Source organism: Poecile atricapillus, chromosome 5, assembly GCF_030490865.1.
Source record: "Poecile atricapillus isolate bPoeAtr1 chromosome 5, bPoeAtr1.hap1, whole genome shotgun sequence".
Classification (NCBI taxonomy): domain Eukaryota; kingdom Metazoa; phylum Chordata; class Aves; order Passeriformes; family Paridae; genus Poecile; species Poecile atricapillus.
Window position 1 is genome coordinate 33,774,715 of NC_081253.1, and position 16,101 is coordinate 33,790,815.

The 16,101-nt window shown below is 49.0% G+C and overlaps 2 protein-coding genes across 2 annotated transcripts; both read left to right on the forward strand.

Annotated features, from left to right (window-relative positions):
* Nucleotides 1-10,915: 10,915 nt before the first annotated feature.
* Nucleotides 10,916-12,927, forward strand: LOC131579935 (maestro heat-like repeat-containing protein family member 6). The gene is made up of 7 exons (XM_058840522.1): nt 10,916-10,985; nt 11,269-11,333; nt 11,428-11,577; nt 11,756-11,904; nt 12,166-12,313; nt 12,509-12,696; nt 12,786-12,927. The coding sequence occupies exons 1-7, from the start codon at nt 10,916-10,918 to the stop codon at nt 12,925-12,927; spliced, it is 912 nt and encodes a 303-aa protein (XP_058696505.1).
* A 262-nt stretch (nt 12,928-13,189) lies between these two features.
* LOC131579488 (maestro heat-like repeat-containing protein family member 7) lies at nt 13,190-15,740 on the forward strand. The gene is made up of 8 exons (XM_058839482.1): nt 13,190-13,292; nt 13,465-13,602; nt 13,854-14,030; nt 14,157-14,312; nt 14,474-14,575; nt 14,953-15,055; nt 15,145-15,201; nt 15,476-15,740. Exons 1-8 carry the CDS (start codon nt 13,275-13,277, stop codon nt 15,658-15,660), a joined length of 936 nt encoding a protein of 311 aa, XP_058695465.1. The 5' UTR covers nt 13,190-13,274; the 3' UTR covers nt 15,661-15,740.
* The last annotated feature ends 361 nt before the right edge of the window (nt 15,741-16,101 follow it).

A 16,101-nucleotide genomic window follows, 5' to 3' on the forward strand; every position in this document is an offset into this window, starting at 1 on the left:
GAAAGCTGCTCCTGTGTTCTCCCAGTTCCAGTCACTTTGGGCTGTTTGGGAGTAGTGGGCTTCTTTGAAAAGGATCATGCTGCATTCTCTAAAAAAAAAAGCAAACTATTAAAACAGATCTGTTCAGAACACATCTAGAGAGGAATCTTGTGTGAATGCAGCTATGAAAGCACAGAGAAAATGGTGAGAAAGCAATCTCTAGTAGCCTTCCTGGCAGTCCTGTCACAGTTAGCCCCAGAAAAACCTCTCTGAAGTGACTTGTGATCAGTGGTTGAATAGATGGCCCCAAGTCTTTCTGTCTGTGAGAAAACTAAAGGATATAATATTTTCTGCTCCACAACATTGTCTAAAAGACAAATTCATACTAAATCTTAGCAACATAAGAAGAACCCTGGCTGCTGGTGGTCCCAGCTGGGTTGGTAGCATATCTGTGGATTACATGAGTGAAATGGATGTTTCACAGTCCTCCTTGAAGAAAGCCTCAACATGCCTGGGTGTCTGCTCCCTCCTCATTCCAGTGAGGATAGGAAACCAAAATCTCTGACAGATGTTACAGCTGCTTGCATACTACGTGGCATCCTGCCTGAGGGCATACTGAAACATCTTCCTGAGAGGAGCTGTCTCCTGCTGGAGACCGTCCTTCACCGGCTGTGGGCATCCATCAGTTCTGTAAACTCACCTGCAGTGAATCTCCATGCAGCAGGTGCCCAGTGTGGGCAGTGTAGATGCAGACTTGCAAGTGGCCTTTCCAAAATGGTAGTTTGCCATCTGTCCCCCCTCCACAGCCTCCTCTCAGGGTCAGACCGACCTCACACAGCAAGCTCCGTGCTGTGAGCCAGATGGGCTTGGCATGGTAACCTGTAATAGTAAATGTGAGGGTTGCTTGTTATCCTTTGCGTGCTGTATGTGAGGGAGTGCAGAGAGCAAGGGCAGAGTGTCATTCGTAGCCTTGTCAGCTAGAAAAAGGAATTTGAGAGGCTGTGTGGAAGTGCATGGTCATCCTCAAGGTGTGTGTGTGTCCTGGAAAAATGTACTGCCAAAGTGCTTGGGTGGTGGGAAGGGTTTCATCTGCTGAAAAATTGCCCAAGGGATGTCTCAGCAGAACTACTACATCACAGAACTGCTGCAATACAAGATTTTTGTGGACATTTAAGATGTGTAATCCAAGTTGTGACATTTAACTCCCCATCTCTGCTTTGGTTTGTTTCTTTTTGGTGTTGACTTCTTTGTGTTCCTGTTTCAGACAGCACAGAGTAAAAGTGAGAAGCTTCCCATCTGTATTCATTACCCTCTCTTACATTTTTGATTATTTGTTCAACAGCAGCATAGCTAAAGATACTGTATACTTAAGATTGATGTCCAAATGTCCTAGGACATGTAAAAGATCAAAGTCAAAGATGCCCTTTTCTTACTTTTAAATAACACTTTTGAATATCAGGTGTTGTTTCTGCCATGGTGCTATGTATAAACTAGAGATAATTCTAGAAATTTTGCCATTCTTTTATTATTAGAGCCACAGCTCCCCATATTCAATCTCAGTAAAAATGCAAACCTACATCAAGAAATTGAAGATCTTAATGCTGTTCTGAAGCTAAGTAGCTTGGCTTTGGAAGGTGAGACAAATGTGATATGTCAGGATTGTGAGTGGAATTTTTTTCCTTTTAGAGGGGTTTCCAGGAGAAGGGAAAAGCATCCTACTTTATTGTATTTTCTTCCATTTTATGGATGGCATTGATTGTTTTTCTTTTAGCAGCTTGTATGAAGAGATCAAAGGCTAAGAATTGGTCCCATGATTTGACCTGAATAGTTCTAGTTGATTCTATTGATAGTGTTTCTGGGGAGCAGAGCTCACCTGTATCCTGCCTGTATTTTTTGTGGCCAGGTTATTAAGCCAAGCATTCAGTACAGAGAATTCTGACTCCATGCACAAGCACAGTGGGGGGCTTTGAGCTAGTGGTTCCCACTCAGATCTCAGAGCTATAGCAGGTGCTTCTGTGAAAACACTGCTCACAAGGCAAAAGAAAAAAAAATAATAAAGTAAGAAGGGAAAAGAGCACAAAACTAGGAATGCTGTTATATGTCTGTAGCTCACCTGCATCTCACATACTGTCTCATGTCCTGATCACAAATCATGATCCTGATCATGTCCTCATCTCAAACAAGATAGCAGAACTAGAAGCAGGAAGTACAAGTTATAGAACTAATAAGGCCAAAAAAGAGATCATCAGCTGTGTGGAATGAGTTAGGTGCAAGGACTAAGTAGCTAGGCCAGGACTATTTGGGCTGGAAAAGCCCTGGAAAGGGCTGTAGTGGATGTCTGCAAAGTCTTGAACGGTGTCACGAGTGTGACCAGGGGAGGGTGAGCCACTGGCTCTCAAAGCTAGTGGACATCAGCTGCAGCAGCTTGCAGAGGTGAAGATTATTTATATTACACTGTGGTAGAATGTTCAGTACAAAGACATGGCTGTGCTGGGGGCTGCTGGTGCATGTGTTCCCTAGCACACTGCCTGAGCATCCAACTCAGCCTGGGCTCTGAGAGGGTTTCCCCTGGTCTGCTGTGCCTGCTGCCATGTGTTTATATTTTACTTTATGACACGTGAACCTGGGCACAGAGCACTCAGCAGCCGAACAGCTTTGTAGAAGTGTGTCTTCGTGTCAGCAGCAGCAGCAGCATCCCACTTAAATTACAAACACATCCTTGACTGGAGTGTGGTGGTTTTACCCGATCTTTCAGCACTCAGCCACTAGATGCCTCCGTCCCCCTAGGAAGGAGCAGAGGAGCTCTCTGTGCCTTTGCCCCCAGCCTGGAAAGCATCCATGCCCTGCTTAGTGTGGGATGGGAGGAGCTGCCTGCTGTGTAAGGAGTAGAGAGCAGTGCTTCTGCACTATGCAATCCTCTGTGATTTTTCATTTTTATCATTTTCTCCTCCTTGTGGGCCGTGAGATATCGATATCCCCCAAAACAATGGGAATCCAGCCTATTTTAGCAAATGAAAGAGAGAAGTTGAAGAGCAGACCCAGTTGAGGTGATCAGTAAGGGCTACAAATGGTCAGGAGCAAAGAAAACCAGTCAGGAAACTGCTAAAAACTGGAAAAAGAACTTAGTTTTGGTGATCAGGTAATTTGTAAGACAGCAGGGATTGTTGAGACTTTGATAGAATTTGATCCTTGGATAGGACTGACATCAAGTCAGATTTCTTCTGCTTTGCTATAATGACTAAAGCAGTCTGTGTAGGGCACTTTTATCATGAAACCTGTCTTTAAAGTTCAGGGAGAGGGTTGGATGTGATTGCCAATGTGTGGATATGACAGATTGCTCACCCTGACTGTGTTTGACATCTGTCTGAACCTCCATTCACCTTTGCATATGTACAGGATGAGCTGTGGTAAATATGACTGTTGGCTTGTTTGCTTAGCTGGGTGAACAGTTTGGGGAGGCAGTGACCAGGGTCTCTGTGACACTGAGCAATGCAGTCAGGCTTTACAGGTGCTCTAAGGACTCTGAGGGCCACTGAGAGGACCTTATTTTTAATTTGGTACATTTTACCCCTCCTTCAAAATGGAACCTGCTATTGCTCAGGGTGTACAATTCTTTTTTTGTGGGAAAATACTGAGTGTCATGTTTTTAAAGGACCTTCAATCCCAAGTGTCTATACTATTAACAATAGGTACACCCAGGCAGCATTGCAAAGTCCGATCCAGCAATGATTTGGCACCTGTGCCAGTATCTTGATATTTATTATCTACATCCACCTTTATGGTAATAGTTTCGTCTAGATTTGTCTTAGTCAGTAAATAGGTGCCATTAGGTCCTAGGTTTGCTGTCCTGATAGGTTTGAAGCATCTGTTATTTCTCAGACATCCTGTAATGGGATTCTCAGAAGATCCCTCCTCCTGGATTTTCCATCGAGTTTGCTGACCTTGGCTCCTGTGCCTTGCTCCTGCTAGTGTGACTGTTCTGTTTCTGTGGCCCTTCCCATCACTGGAGAGGGAATTGGTTGATGGGTCTGAGGAGAAACTTATTCAGAGCTTCTCATCTCCTTCAGGGAAATTACAGAATCACATAATAAGCTGACTTGGAAGAGACCCACAAGGATCACCAAGTCTCACTGCTCAAGAGTCACACCACGTGCCCGAGGATATTGTTCAAACACTTCAGCTCTGTCAGGCTTGGTGCCCTAAACAGCATTTCCAGCCTTTAGATCCCAAAGGGAAGGCAGCTGGTGAGGAAGGAGAGATTCACATTCTAATGCAAAGCCAGTGACAGCAGGTAATCCACAGTCTCCCGCTTCTCAGAGATTGGCTGTGATAAAATCTGTGGCTCAATTTCAGCCCAAAGTGTTTCCTTGCAGCTACTATCCTACAACTCTTCCTCTAGCTTACAGATCCCCTTGCAGCCACTCTCTCCTCCTGCAGGTAGTCAGTGAGTCACACACCTACAAGACACAGTGTCTTGGAATGGCTTTGTGATGCTTGTGTCCCAAATTGCCTTGTTTATGTCACATATTAAGTTCTGCACTTTTAAGACTGGCTCTGAGAGCAAAGTGGGGAAGAAGAAGCCGCAGTTTGTGTTCAGAACTGGCACTCACTCCCCCACATGCTGCTCCTGGACTGTGCTGTCTGCAGCACGGACAGACAGCGGCACAGAGCTCTCCTTTGCTTTTAGCTGGTTTTTAGCTGCCTGAGGCAGGGAAGTTCCCTGGACTGCTTTTTGCCTTTTTCCTCAGATCTGTTCAAACCTGCTCTGGACTGAAAACCCAGACAAACACGGGGAGCTCACGCCTGTGGCCCACCAGGGCCTGGGCACTTTCCAGCACCACAGGGACTGATGAGAGACTGAGAGAGCCCAGCTACAGCCCACAGCAAAGACTTTCTGGATTTTCCATCTCCTCAATCAGCAAGAGGTTTTATTGTTTAATTTTGCCAAATAGGAACAGGCCAACAATAAATTTTAGCACCAGCTTCTTACACAAGATATCAAACCTTGTGAAGATGGAAGGCAATCCATCAATCTCAGCTTCTTCATTCAATTACAACCACCTCTGTGCTCAGCTCAACACCACATTTGGAACAAGAAAAACTGCTTGAAACTGTCAGTCTCAGAATGAATAATTATTTCCTACTAATACCCATACAGCTTTGTAAAGCTAAGAAACACACAACCTCTTCATAAATTAGCAAGGAATGGATGTAGCTTTAACAGTGATGATTTTTCTGTATTAAAGATAGCAGTAAGGAAAGAGAGTAGAAACTTTGACAGGACATCTACCTGCTCCCTGTGTTGATGGCAGAATTCCAACTGATGGGCTCTGTGTTAAACTAAAACTGGCCTGCATTAATATACAGAAAGAAACAAATCATTCTTATAGGTAGACTGCTCACATCAAGAGAGACAATTTTCAAGTGATTTAAACATTCAGGTAATATTAACTGTCTGCCTTAAGTTATTCCTAATTAGGAGTAAGGACAAATTTTTGCATGTATATTTAATATAAGATTGCCAAGGGGTATTAATGAAAAGTTATTTGACAATATATATGACATTTGCTTTGTGAAACAAAGTAGCTTTAAGTATCAATACTCAGAAACCCTTTAGTTTACTTTCTCAAAATAGTCATGTCACTATTGCTACACTGTAATAATTCACACATTCGGGTGCATCCTGATAAGAAGGATATTTGTATCCTAAGTTTATCAGCATTGTCACTGCCTAAGGGGTTCAGAAATCATGGAAACATAACCTTCATTGGTACAGAGACTATTACTGGACTTATTTCTTGCTCAGCTATTTAGTGCATAGAAAAAAGTATACTTTGAGTTTTAAATGGTAGTAGATGTTTTCTTTTTAACACAGGATTTCAACACCCAAAACAATTTTAGTCTATTTTTAGCCTGAATAGTGGCATTTCTTAAATAATGATCAAACAGCCTGGAGTACCTGTAGACCTAGCAAAACATGTTCAAACACTTTTTGAAATTTAATATCCAGTCCTTTAAGACACTATAGGATTCTGTCCTTCCCAGAGAACCTCTGCTTTCAGAATAAACTTTTCAGAAGGCAACACTCAATAGAAAGACTGCTCATTCAGTGAAAAATGTTCTCCTAGCAGCAAAAGGGTTCAGTGAAAAAGGACTTAGCAATGCCTGATTAGTCAGTTAAGCAGCAGAGCTTATTACAAAATTTCCCTTGTAAAAGTTTAGTGTTCCTCTTTCAAAATTAACCCCAACTGTCTACCCAAACTTTGATCAGATATTTTTCTCAGAAAAAAATTCCTTCTGTTTCTGTAAGTGCCTGTATTGCCTTCTAGAAGATAATCACAGAAACACAAAATTATTAATGTCGGATAAGATCTCTAAGATTGAGTCCAACCATTAACCTAACATTACCATCTTGACCACTAAACCATGTCCCCAAGTTCACTTCCACTCATCTTTGAACACTTTCGAGGATGGAGAGTCTGACACTTCCCTGGGTGGCCTGTTCCAATGCCTGACCACCCTTTCAGTGAAGAAATTTTTCCTGATATCCAATCTAAATTTCTTCTGGTTCAATCTGAGGCCATTTTCTCTTGTCCTATTACTTGTTACCTGGGAGAAGAGACCAGTCTCCACCTTGCTACAACTTCCTTTCAAGCTGTGAAAGGGCCCTTCTGTCAATCAGCAGCCCAATAAATTTACAAAAAAGTGAAAAGCTGACAAACAAAGCTGAATTCGTACAAGAAAGCATAACTGAGGCATGACTTGCATTTTTCATTACCTACTGTATCGAAAATTGGCAATAACATGAATTTGCTTCATGACCACAGCTCTTGTTTAGTCTATACAGGAACAGGTAGGCTGAACAACCCAGATTAAGCAATAGCATGATCAGAAGGGTCACCAGTCATTTTGCTACAGCAGTTTATACAATAAGTTTGAGAATTCACTGTGGCAGTAAGCTGCCTCACATCTTCTGCTAAGAACAGGCCAGTATCCAAGACACTTACTGGTCTTCTTGAGGACAGAGGTGTTGATCCAAGCCCAGGACTAGATAACTCATCGTATATGCTCCTAACTGGTGGAGCACCACCTTTATCTTTATGCGAAGGGACTACTGGTTGTGGGGGAGACCCTCCTGCAATTCAAAGGAACAAAAGAAGAGCATGAGAAAACTTGTAATTTTGCTTTGCTGCTACTTGTCCTGGAAACTTCAATAGTAAATTCAGCCATGCTCTCATGTTGATTGCTGTTGAGACTGTTTGTTTCACTGGAGGTTTGCAAAGCCATCTGTCCTACCAAGCTCTTCAGGTTTGAATGCTGTAGGTAGGAGCATCACATGTGTCTCAAACAGCATCCTAAAAAAGTACCATTTAGAAGTTTCAGACCTCTTATTAACCCATTATATTCACTGTTTACATGTTCCTTCTCTGAAGTTCTGAGCATTGCTGTATCTTTCAATTTTAAGCCAGGCTAGAAATCTATTTCAATTGCTTCAGAGACTAACTTGCCTATAGTACAGATGCAAAAGCATGATTTTCAAAAATTGAGATATCCTACATGTTAAAGAACCATACCAAACTGCAAAGACATTGCACATTACTTTCACATTCCCACTGCCAAATTCCTTTGCTTACCATCTAATTTCACATTAAATAAGAGCATAAGCTCTTGAAAGCAGGGACTAGCTTGACTACAGACAGGATGAAGTTAAACCAGCTGCCCTCCCATTTTGTAAACTTTGGAACTTCCAGTATAACTGAGAATTAAACTTCTTGAAAGAACTTGATGTATCTTAACACTTTGTGTGGATTTACCCCAGGGGGGGAAAAAAAAAAGTAGCTTGCATCAAGTTTACATTTGCAAAATGTTTGGAAATCAAGTTTTTCCAAGGTTCTCTTCAATCCTAAATTCTGAGCTTCAAGACTTCACTCTGAACTATTTAACACATATGAGAACTGCTACTGTTACATGGAATAATAGTCTTTCTGAGGTTCCTGAACATGCAGCAGTCCCGTCACTCATAGCATTCTGCTCTCTGTTTCTCTGCCAGGAGAACATTGCTGGGGTGTTCAATAAGTCATGTGCCATCAGTTACACCGCGTACCGCAACATCTTCCCGATCTGGACGCTGGGCCGATTCTGCCGGCTGCACCCCAGCAGCCCTCTGGCTGGGCAGCTGCCAGCCAGAGCCAGACCCTCAGCTGAGGCAGGGCAGGAGGAGCAGGGAGCCCTGTCTGCTTAAACCTGGACCTCTGGGGATGCCATGGCCCTGGACTTGTCTTGGATCCCGGTGTCTGCATGGGGCCGTGGCGGTGTGTGCTGCATGGGATATCTCAGTGCTGACCTTAGCATGTGGACTGCTGCCCCTGCCAGGAATGGGTGCTGCACTGGTGCTGCAGAGCCTCTGCGTGCTGTGGAACCTCTTCTAAACATTCCCTTTCTAAGTTTTTTTCCAGGTATATTCTCCATCTCCAGATGGGGAGTGAAGTGCCTTTTCAGACCATTTTGAAGATCTGACGAAGCTGCCAAACTGTGTTGTATTTGACATCTGGACAGACTCTCCTCGGTTGCAAGGCTGTCTTTATTGTCACAGGCTGTCTGTCTATACCAATAGTGTGGGATTTGGGGTCTCCCCTGTGCCCACCATCGGGGGTGGGGGGAGGCACTGCACAATCCCTGCTGAGCTGAGCTCTGTACTGTGGGTGCCAGTGATGGCCTTTGAATTGCTTGCTCTGCTCTGGAGCCCATGCTGGGAGGGGAAGGACACCTGTCCTCCCCCAGCTGGTGGCACCTAGCTTCTGCAGGTGAAGTCACTAGCAGCCCTTGGAAAAGGGGCAGCTGAAGCAGAAAGCTGTGAGGTGGTTGGCACCATGGCCCCAGGGCTCCAGCCTTGCCCCAGCACAGGCCATGGTGCTGTGGGGCATTCACAGGTCATTGTCAGAGCTGGATATCAGATGGGATAATAAATTGCTAAGCGTGATGCAAGAGGAACTTCACTGTGTTCTCCTTTCTGTCTGCTAGTGTGTGTCCCAGGCAGAGGGGAGCTGGCACAGCAGCCTCATGTCACATGCCTTGGGTTGCCTGTCCCCAGAAGTATGAGCACTGTATCTACCAAACCATGCTGGGAGCCTGTGCCTCCTCTAATGCATTTAGCCCCAGAAAAATATAATCAAAGAAGCAGCTCAGTAAACGGGGACGATCACTTCCCTCATCCTGCTGCTTACACTCATGTGGATAAGCAAGCTAGAGAAATTTATTTACTTAAGAAGATTCAACTCAGGCTGTCTCAACTCAGCCTGTCAGGTTTGACATGACGTGAGCATGACTTGACAAAAAGCTTTAGACTTAGTAATACCAGAATAAGGCATCACCCCTGTGCAGGGAAGCAGTAAGGAAGAATATCTGCTTTAGGGCATGAAACACAGAACAGGTTGTCTCATCCCAGAGTTCTCCCTATCTTTTGCACTTCCCTAGGTTCCTCCCAGGTTCAGCAGGGAAAATCACTGCTCCCACCTGTCCATCCCCTTGCCCAGCAGGCACCCATTTGTGTGTGGACATGAGCTTCTGGCCACAAGCAGCCAGGCAGCAACCGGAGCATTGGGCACCAGACGCTGGGCTGATGTTTTCTTCCAGAAAGCAAGAAAAACAGTCAGAAGAACACAAGGAAATTTGACAGTGTATCTCTCTAAGAATCTGATTGTCCTATGCAAGTCAACAGTGGATGACTTTCTTCTCTAAGAGATGTTTACATTCTTGTCTCCTGGGAAGATGTTTCATATGATTATGGGTCCTCTATTTTCACAGGTGCAATTCCTTTCTCATAGGAACTTGTTAGGCCAGCTGTTAGCTGTACCCAGCCGAAGCAGCAAGCCTGAGCCATGGTTTTATAAGGCCTTTCTTTTGTAAGAATATACATGCAATATATGCAGTAATCAGCCTCCTGCAGAAAGAAGACATCAATGCATGTTGTCTTTAGCTGCCCTCTGGCACAGGAGTCCCCTGTGGCAAAGGTCTCTGTGGTAGGACATGGGCACCAGCATTGGCAAGGCTTGGGGAGTGGCAGGGACTCTGCCCCCCCTGTTGATTTCAGTACTCCCCTGAAAGGGGTCTGAGCAGCATTTGTGCCCTGGGCCACACATCCCGTGTCTGTGTCACACCCCTGCGTGTATGCCAGCCACCCAGCAATGGGACGTGTCCCAAAGAGGCTGTGGTGGCTCCTGTGGAAGGCCCTGGTGCCCTTCCCACTACAGCCCCATGGGGGCTCCTTCTGCTGCCCTGGGCAGGCAGAGCAGAGGAGCATCTGCTCGTTTATTGTTTGAGCAGTTTCTAATGTCCCTATTTTTCAACTTTGTTCAACACTTGGGGGAATGTCTTCCTCGCAAGCTGGGGCAGTTTGGGTGTGTCCTAGGGCTCTTTGTGACACAGTGCACCATGGTCACCGTGGGATGGGAATGGACAGAGTGTAGAAGGATGACCCTTTGTGACAAGTCATGACATAGGTGCTGGCGATGACACAGCCACGCCACAGTGCTCAGTGCATGCAGCGAGACAGGACGGGACAGAGCAGTGCTGTGAGGAGCCCCCACACAGCCAACTCATTCTTCGCTGATCTGGAGCTTTCCCAAACTGTTACTGTTTCAGGTGACCTTGAAGCCAGATTGTGGCACTTGGTGACCATAGGCTTCTCAAGTTTTCTTTTTTGCAGGTGCCCTCAACACCAGTCTGTAGGAGTTGCCGACACGGAGCCTTTCCAAAATGTCTCCTGTCACTGTGGCAGGAGGTCTTGAGGCCAGACTGCAGGACTTAGTGTCCTGTAGCCTTCCCAAGGCTTCTCTTTTGTAGGTTCCTTCAAGGCACAGCTGCAGCCCTTGCTGGACCGGGAGCTTTTCCGAGGAGCTTTTCTCCCCTGCAACTAGGAATAAATCCAGACTTTGACATGGCAGAGAAACGCTCCAACCTTCCCAAGAAGGGGGAAGAATGCGCTGGTGGTGCCCCAGCACAGCAAGGTAATGAGATGGAGCAGCTCCAGCTGCTGCAGAAGGGTGAGTGGCAGAGCTGGCCCACAGGGCTGGTGCCTGCAGCCAGCATGGCCCTGTTCCATCCCATCCCATCCCAGTGGACGTGCCCACGGATAGGACAAAACAGGGGCTGGGGCTGGTCCCCCTGGCAGCCATTCTCCATCCTCAGGGCATCCTGAGGCTGTTCCTGCCTGGGCACTGCAGGGCTGGGCTGTGTTCTCCAGCCTCTTCTGCAGCTCTTTCAGCTCTGACATTCCTTGCTCTTTGCCAGATGCAGGGAGGGACCTGACAAAAGAGCAGAACTCTGCGCGTAGCAGCTGGTGCTTTATAGGCCAGGTACTGAGAACCATCCCCACCTTCTCAGCCAAGCAGCACAGTTGGAGCACTCAGTGGATCATCCCTCTCTTCCCTATTGTTCCTTCTTTTGCAGATGTTTACGAACAAAGGCGCTTGGTGTCGAGACATGATCACCATGTTGACCAAGCGTGAGGCAAAGCCTGACCCCGCACCCACTCAGAGCATAGCTCCTGCTCCCAGCATGGATTCTTTTGGAGACAGGCTTGTCTCCAGTCCAAATCAAGTAAGCAGCCTGTGGCCAGGGCTGGGTGTCCCCAGGAATTGCATGGTGCCTCAAGCCATTTCCACTGGGCCTCCTCAGCCTTTGAGTTCAACCCAGTGTGGTGGGAAGCACTTCTCAGCGGAAACTGGGGAAGCTGCTCCCTCTGGCAGCTCTCCAAGTCTCCTTGTGCCTTCTCCAGGTGCCAGGTTTAGTTAGGAACATGCATCAGAGGCTCATGTCCAGTGAGGCTCCAGACGACAGGCTGTTCATGGACATCCTGAGGCTGACTGATGCTCACCCCACTGATGTGGCAGTGACCCTCCTGCGCTGTGCCCCATCGTGTGATAGGTACAGAACCCACCTGTCTTGAGGGCTCAGGTCTAACCAGCCTGTAGGGCCCATCACCCTGTACAGCCAATCCAGTGGGGTCTTCTAGACAGGCAGATTTCCAGGAGCCATTGGACCCTCCATTTCCCAGCCCCTAAGCCTCCTGCCATGCTCCCTCCCTACCCCTCAGGGCACTGTGGCTCTGTCATCTGGATCCCTGTGGCTGCCCAGGCCATGGTGCTCTGGCTGAGACCCCCCTGACACACAGCTCTGGTCCTACAGAGGTGCTGCAAGCATGTGGAAAACCATAGCATCATCAGGAACAACACTGGACAAGGTGCTGCCATCACTGCTCTCTGTGCTGGAGGGCTGGCCACAGCAGAGAATGTACACCTCAGATGGAGACAATACGGATGTATTTTCCCTGGCTGTGAGTTTCTGGAACTGGCCTTTGCTTGCACCCAGGTTGCCTCTCCATCCTCAGGCGCTGGGCTGACACCTGGGTTTGGGGCAGGTTTGGGGACACCAGGCCAAGTCTTCCCTGGTCTTCCCTGGCCTCTCCCTTGCACACTCAGCCCTGCCACTTGGCACTGAGTGCTGTCTCTGGGTGGTTTATCCTTTGCAGGCAACCAGGGTGGTTTGGGAGATTCTCCGCCTGCCCTGGTGCCCAGAGCCGTTTATGGAATATTCCCCCCATCTCGTCGTGGCTCTGCTCTTCCAAGTTTTTATCAGTACAGAGCAGGTGCCAGAGGAGGTTGATAATTTCTGGAGGACATGTCAGGAGCAACGCGGCCTTTCCACGAGCATCAACAGGTGCTCCATCCCAGTCCTCCTGTCACTGCCACGGCCCCAGGGCTGCAGCCTGGGCTCCCAGAATGACCTGGGCTTTGCTCTGCACACAGGTTTGCAATGCAGACTTTAAGGGCGCTGTTCCACCATCTGCGCTGTGTGCATTTAGTGGTTGCAATGGAACGCAAGTGTGGTTGGGACACCCTTCTCTGTGTTGACACCCACCACTATGCTGTGGGTCTGCTGGCCAGGTGAGAGCCCCTTCTGCCCACTGCCCCTGTCATTTGTGCCCAGGGTGCCCTACACAGTTCCCATGGTCATGGGCCAGAGAGCCTTGTCACAAAGAGACAGACGAGCAGATTGGAAAAGGGAGAGGAGGGTGCCCAGTACCAGCCACCTGCCAAAGTGCCCCCAGGGTGCTTGGGAAAAGACGAGACCTCTGTCAGTGCTGGGAGAGGTTTTCCCACCCATCTCAGGGTTGACGGTGCCTCTTTCCCCCTGCCAGAGAGTTGCGCCGTGTCTCCATCCCCTTGTGTTCGTGCATTGCACTCCGCCTGCTCAGGCTGCTCAACCAGGAGGAACCACGCTGGGAACTTGCTGCTATGGCGTTCCTTGTGGAGGTGAGCCCGATGGCCAGCGCTGCCTTGCTGAGCTGCTTCCCACCTCTCTGCCCTCTCCTAGCTGTGGCTGCCTGGGACAGTGCCCACAGGCTGTGCTGCTGCCTTGGCTCAGCCCTGTGTAGTTCTGAGCTCCTGCAACTGGACACCCTTGTCACTGCTCTTTGCTTTTCAGGTCCTGGAGTGCCTGGACTTGAATGAATGGGGTGAAAACCTCCTGGAGATCATGACAAAGCACCTGAAGAGCGAGTCCAAGGAGGAGTGTCACCTGGCACTCAGAGGCCTCGTGGTGCTCAGCCAAGATCCCTTGGTGGTGAGGAGGCAGTGGCTGAAGCTGTGCTGGCAGTGTGGGGCTGGGGAAAGCAGCCTCTTGGGCTTGGCTGGGCTTTGGGAGCTGTGGCAGCTGCTCCCAGCTCTCCTGTGTCGCTGTTTAGCTGCCCGAGTGCTTCGGGAGAGGCCTTTGGCCTCTGGGCTCCATGGCAGCAGGGTGGGGCTGCAGCACTGGAGCGGTGTTGGCAGTGCAGCTGTTCATGGATTCATACCACAAACATGTATTCCACACAGACCAAAAAAATGTGCAGCCTGTCTGCAAGCTTGGTGCAGCTATTGAAGAATGCAGATGGAGAGGACATCAGGTTGACCCTCACTGTGTTCAAGAACATGCTCCTGAAAAAAGATATTCTAGTATCCAGCCCCACGGCCCCGAAACTGGCTGAGGCTCTCCGGCCCCTCTTTGACAATGTAAGGCTCTGTGCCCCCAGCCACGGGCTCTGGGTGCTGCCCGAAAGTGTGGTGCCCTGTGCATTTTCAGGCCTGTGCACAGGGGAGTCTGGAGAATCCAGTGCTGAGTTTTTTCCTTTCCAACAGGACAACAGCCACATACAGCTGCTCTCCATTCAACTCTACCAAGAAGTGATGGAATTGGTAGTGGAAAAGGGAAAAAAGCCCTTGAAGGTGTTGGTGAGCGACAGCCTGCTGCCGCTCTTCTTCTATTGCCATAGTGAGAACAGGCGTGTGGCAGAGGTGAGGACTCCTGGGCGCTGCTGTCCCCATGGGAGGGGGCTCAACTGTCTCCCCACACCCTGGCACCTCATGGGCTCCAGCCTCCTCCTGGCCTTGGCACAAGGACATGGGTCCTATTCCTTGGGCTGTGGTGCCATCTCTGGGTCTCTGCTGCTCTGCAGTCTGCTCGGGAAACACTGCTTGCAGCACTAAGCTTCCTGAATAGGAAGGATCTCAAGCACCTGCTAGAGACAGAGGACCCATGGAACTTTGGCGAGCGTGTGGTAAGGACAGCCTGGAAGCCCCAGTTCCAGCCTGGAGAAGTCTCCTGCCTGTGGTGCCCAGCATGTGGGGCTGCACCTAGGGGCACCAGCTTTGCACCCCACATGCTGCTCCTTTCCCTGGGCCACATGAGCTCTTCTCCAGGCTCCAGTGGCCCCAAGCCAGATGCTGATGGAGCACCCAACCCAGTTGGCTTCTGGTGTGGGGTGGTACCATGGCTCCCCAGGCACCCTGCCCCCTCCAAAGCCTGGTGCCAGTGGCTGCTGGCCAGGCCTCAGGGCTGTGTGGGCAGGGGAGGTAGTGCTGGGCACAGGGAGTGTCTGGCCAAGGAGCAGAGCCCGTGCTAACACTTCCCTCCATGCCCTGCCGCTCTCTCCAGCTGGCAGAGGACAGGAGCCAAGCGGGCAAGCACCTGCGGCAGGCTCTGCCATACCTGGAGAGCCCAGAGGAGCCCGTGCGAGAGGCAGCCATCAGGTCCATTGGTGAGCTACATGCCCTGGGTCTGGGTCCCTCCCTTCCCCATTGCAAGGAGGATCCAGGCCAGGGGCCATGACAGGCTCTGTGTTCCCAGGGATTGCCAGCGTGCTGATGAAGGGGCAGCAGGAAGAGCTGGAGATCATCTGTGAGGGTGAGTGAGGCCAGCAAGGTTTCAGTGGGAGCTGGCGGGGGAGGCTGCAACTCCTGCCCTGGCTGCAGAGGGCTCTGCTCCCTGTGTGGACGAGGGGTGGTGTGGGCAGAGCACAGAAATGTTTCAGGGGTCTGTGGGATATTCGTGGCCAGCACCTTCCAGCTGATCCTTGTTGTCTCCTGCTTCCTCTAGGCCGTGGCAAGAGCTGGGTGGACTTTCAGGGTCCTTTCAGGGGGTTTCCTCACTCTGACCATGGGTCTGTTCTCTGTTTCAGCCCTTCAAGCCCTTAGCCAAGATGAGAGCCCCTCCAAGACAAACCTGATAGTTCAAGCCATGTTGGATGAAAGAGCTGCATCCCTAAATGCATCTTCTGCATCAAGACAACCAGGACAGCACCAGATCCCAAGCAAGAGGAGACAACCCGGAGCTCCAGGCACAGCTGATGCTGGGCACTCCTGAGCTTGCCTGGAAGCTTGGGTAGCTCCTGGCCTCCTTCCCTCTTTACTGATCCCTCCCTCCAGCCCTCAGACCCTGCCCGTTCCCTTCTTCTCCTCCCAGCTCATCCCTTGGCTTTGCTTGCTATTAATAAACATTTTCATCAATCAACATTTCAGCTTCTTTACCTTATTTGTATCATTGTGGAGCTAAAGTGGAGCCAAACCTGAGCTCTGGTGCACACAGGCCCCATCCTGCTGCTCTTTTCTGCGCTGTGTTTTGTGCAGAGAGGAAAAAGGGCAGATCAGGCGCGAAAGGTCCCTGCCCTGAAAGTCCAGTTTCACAACATTGTTGAATTAAAGGTCTTGCTGAACACACGGAAGGTCAGCAGTAAGACAAAGATTTGGATTTTAGAAGAGCCAACTTCAGTATTTTCTGAATCTGGCTGAGAGGGATTCCATGGCA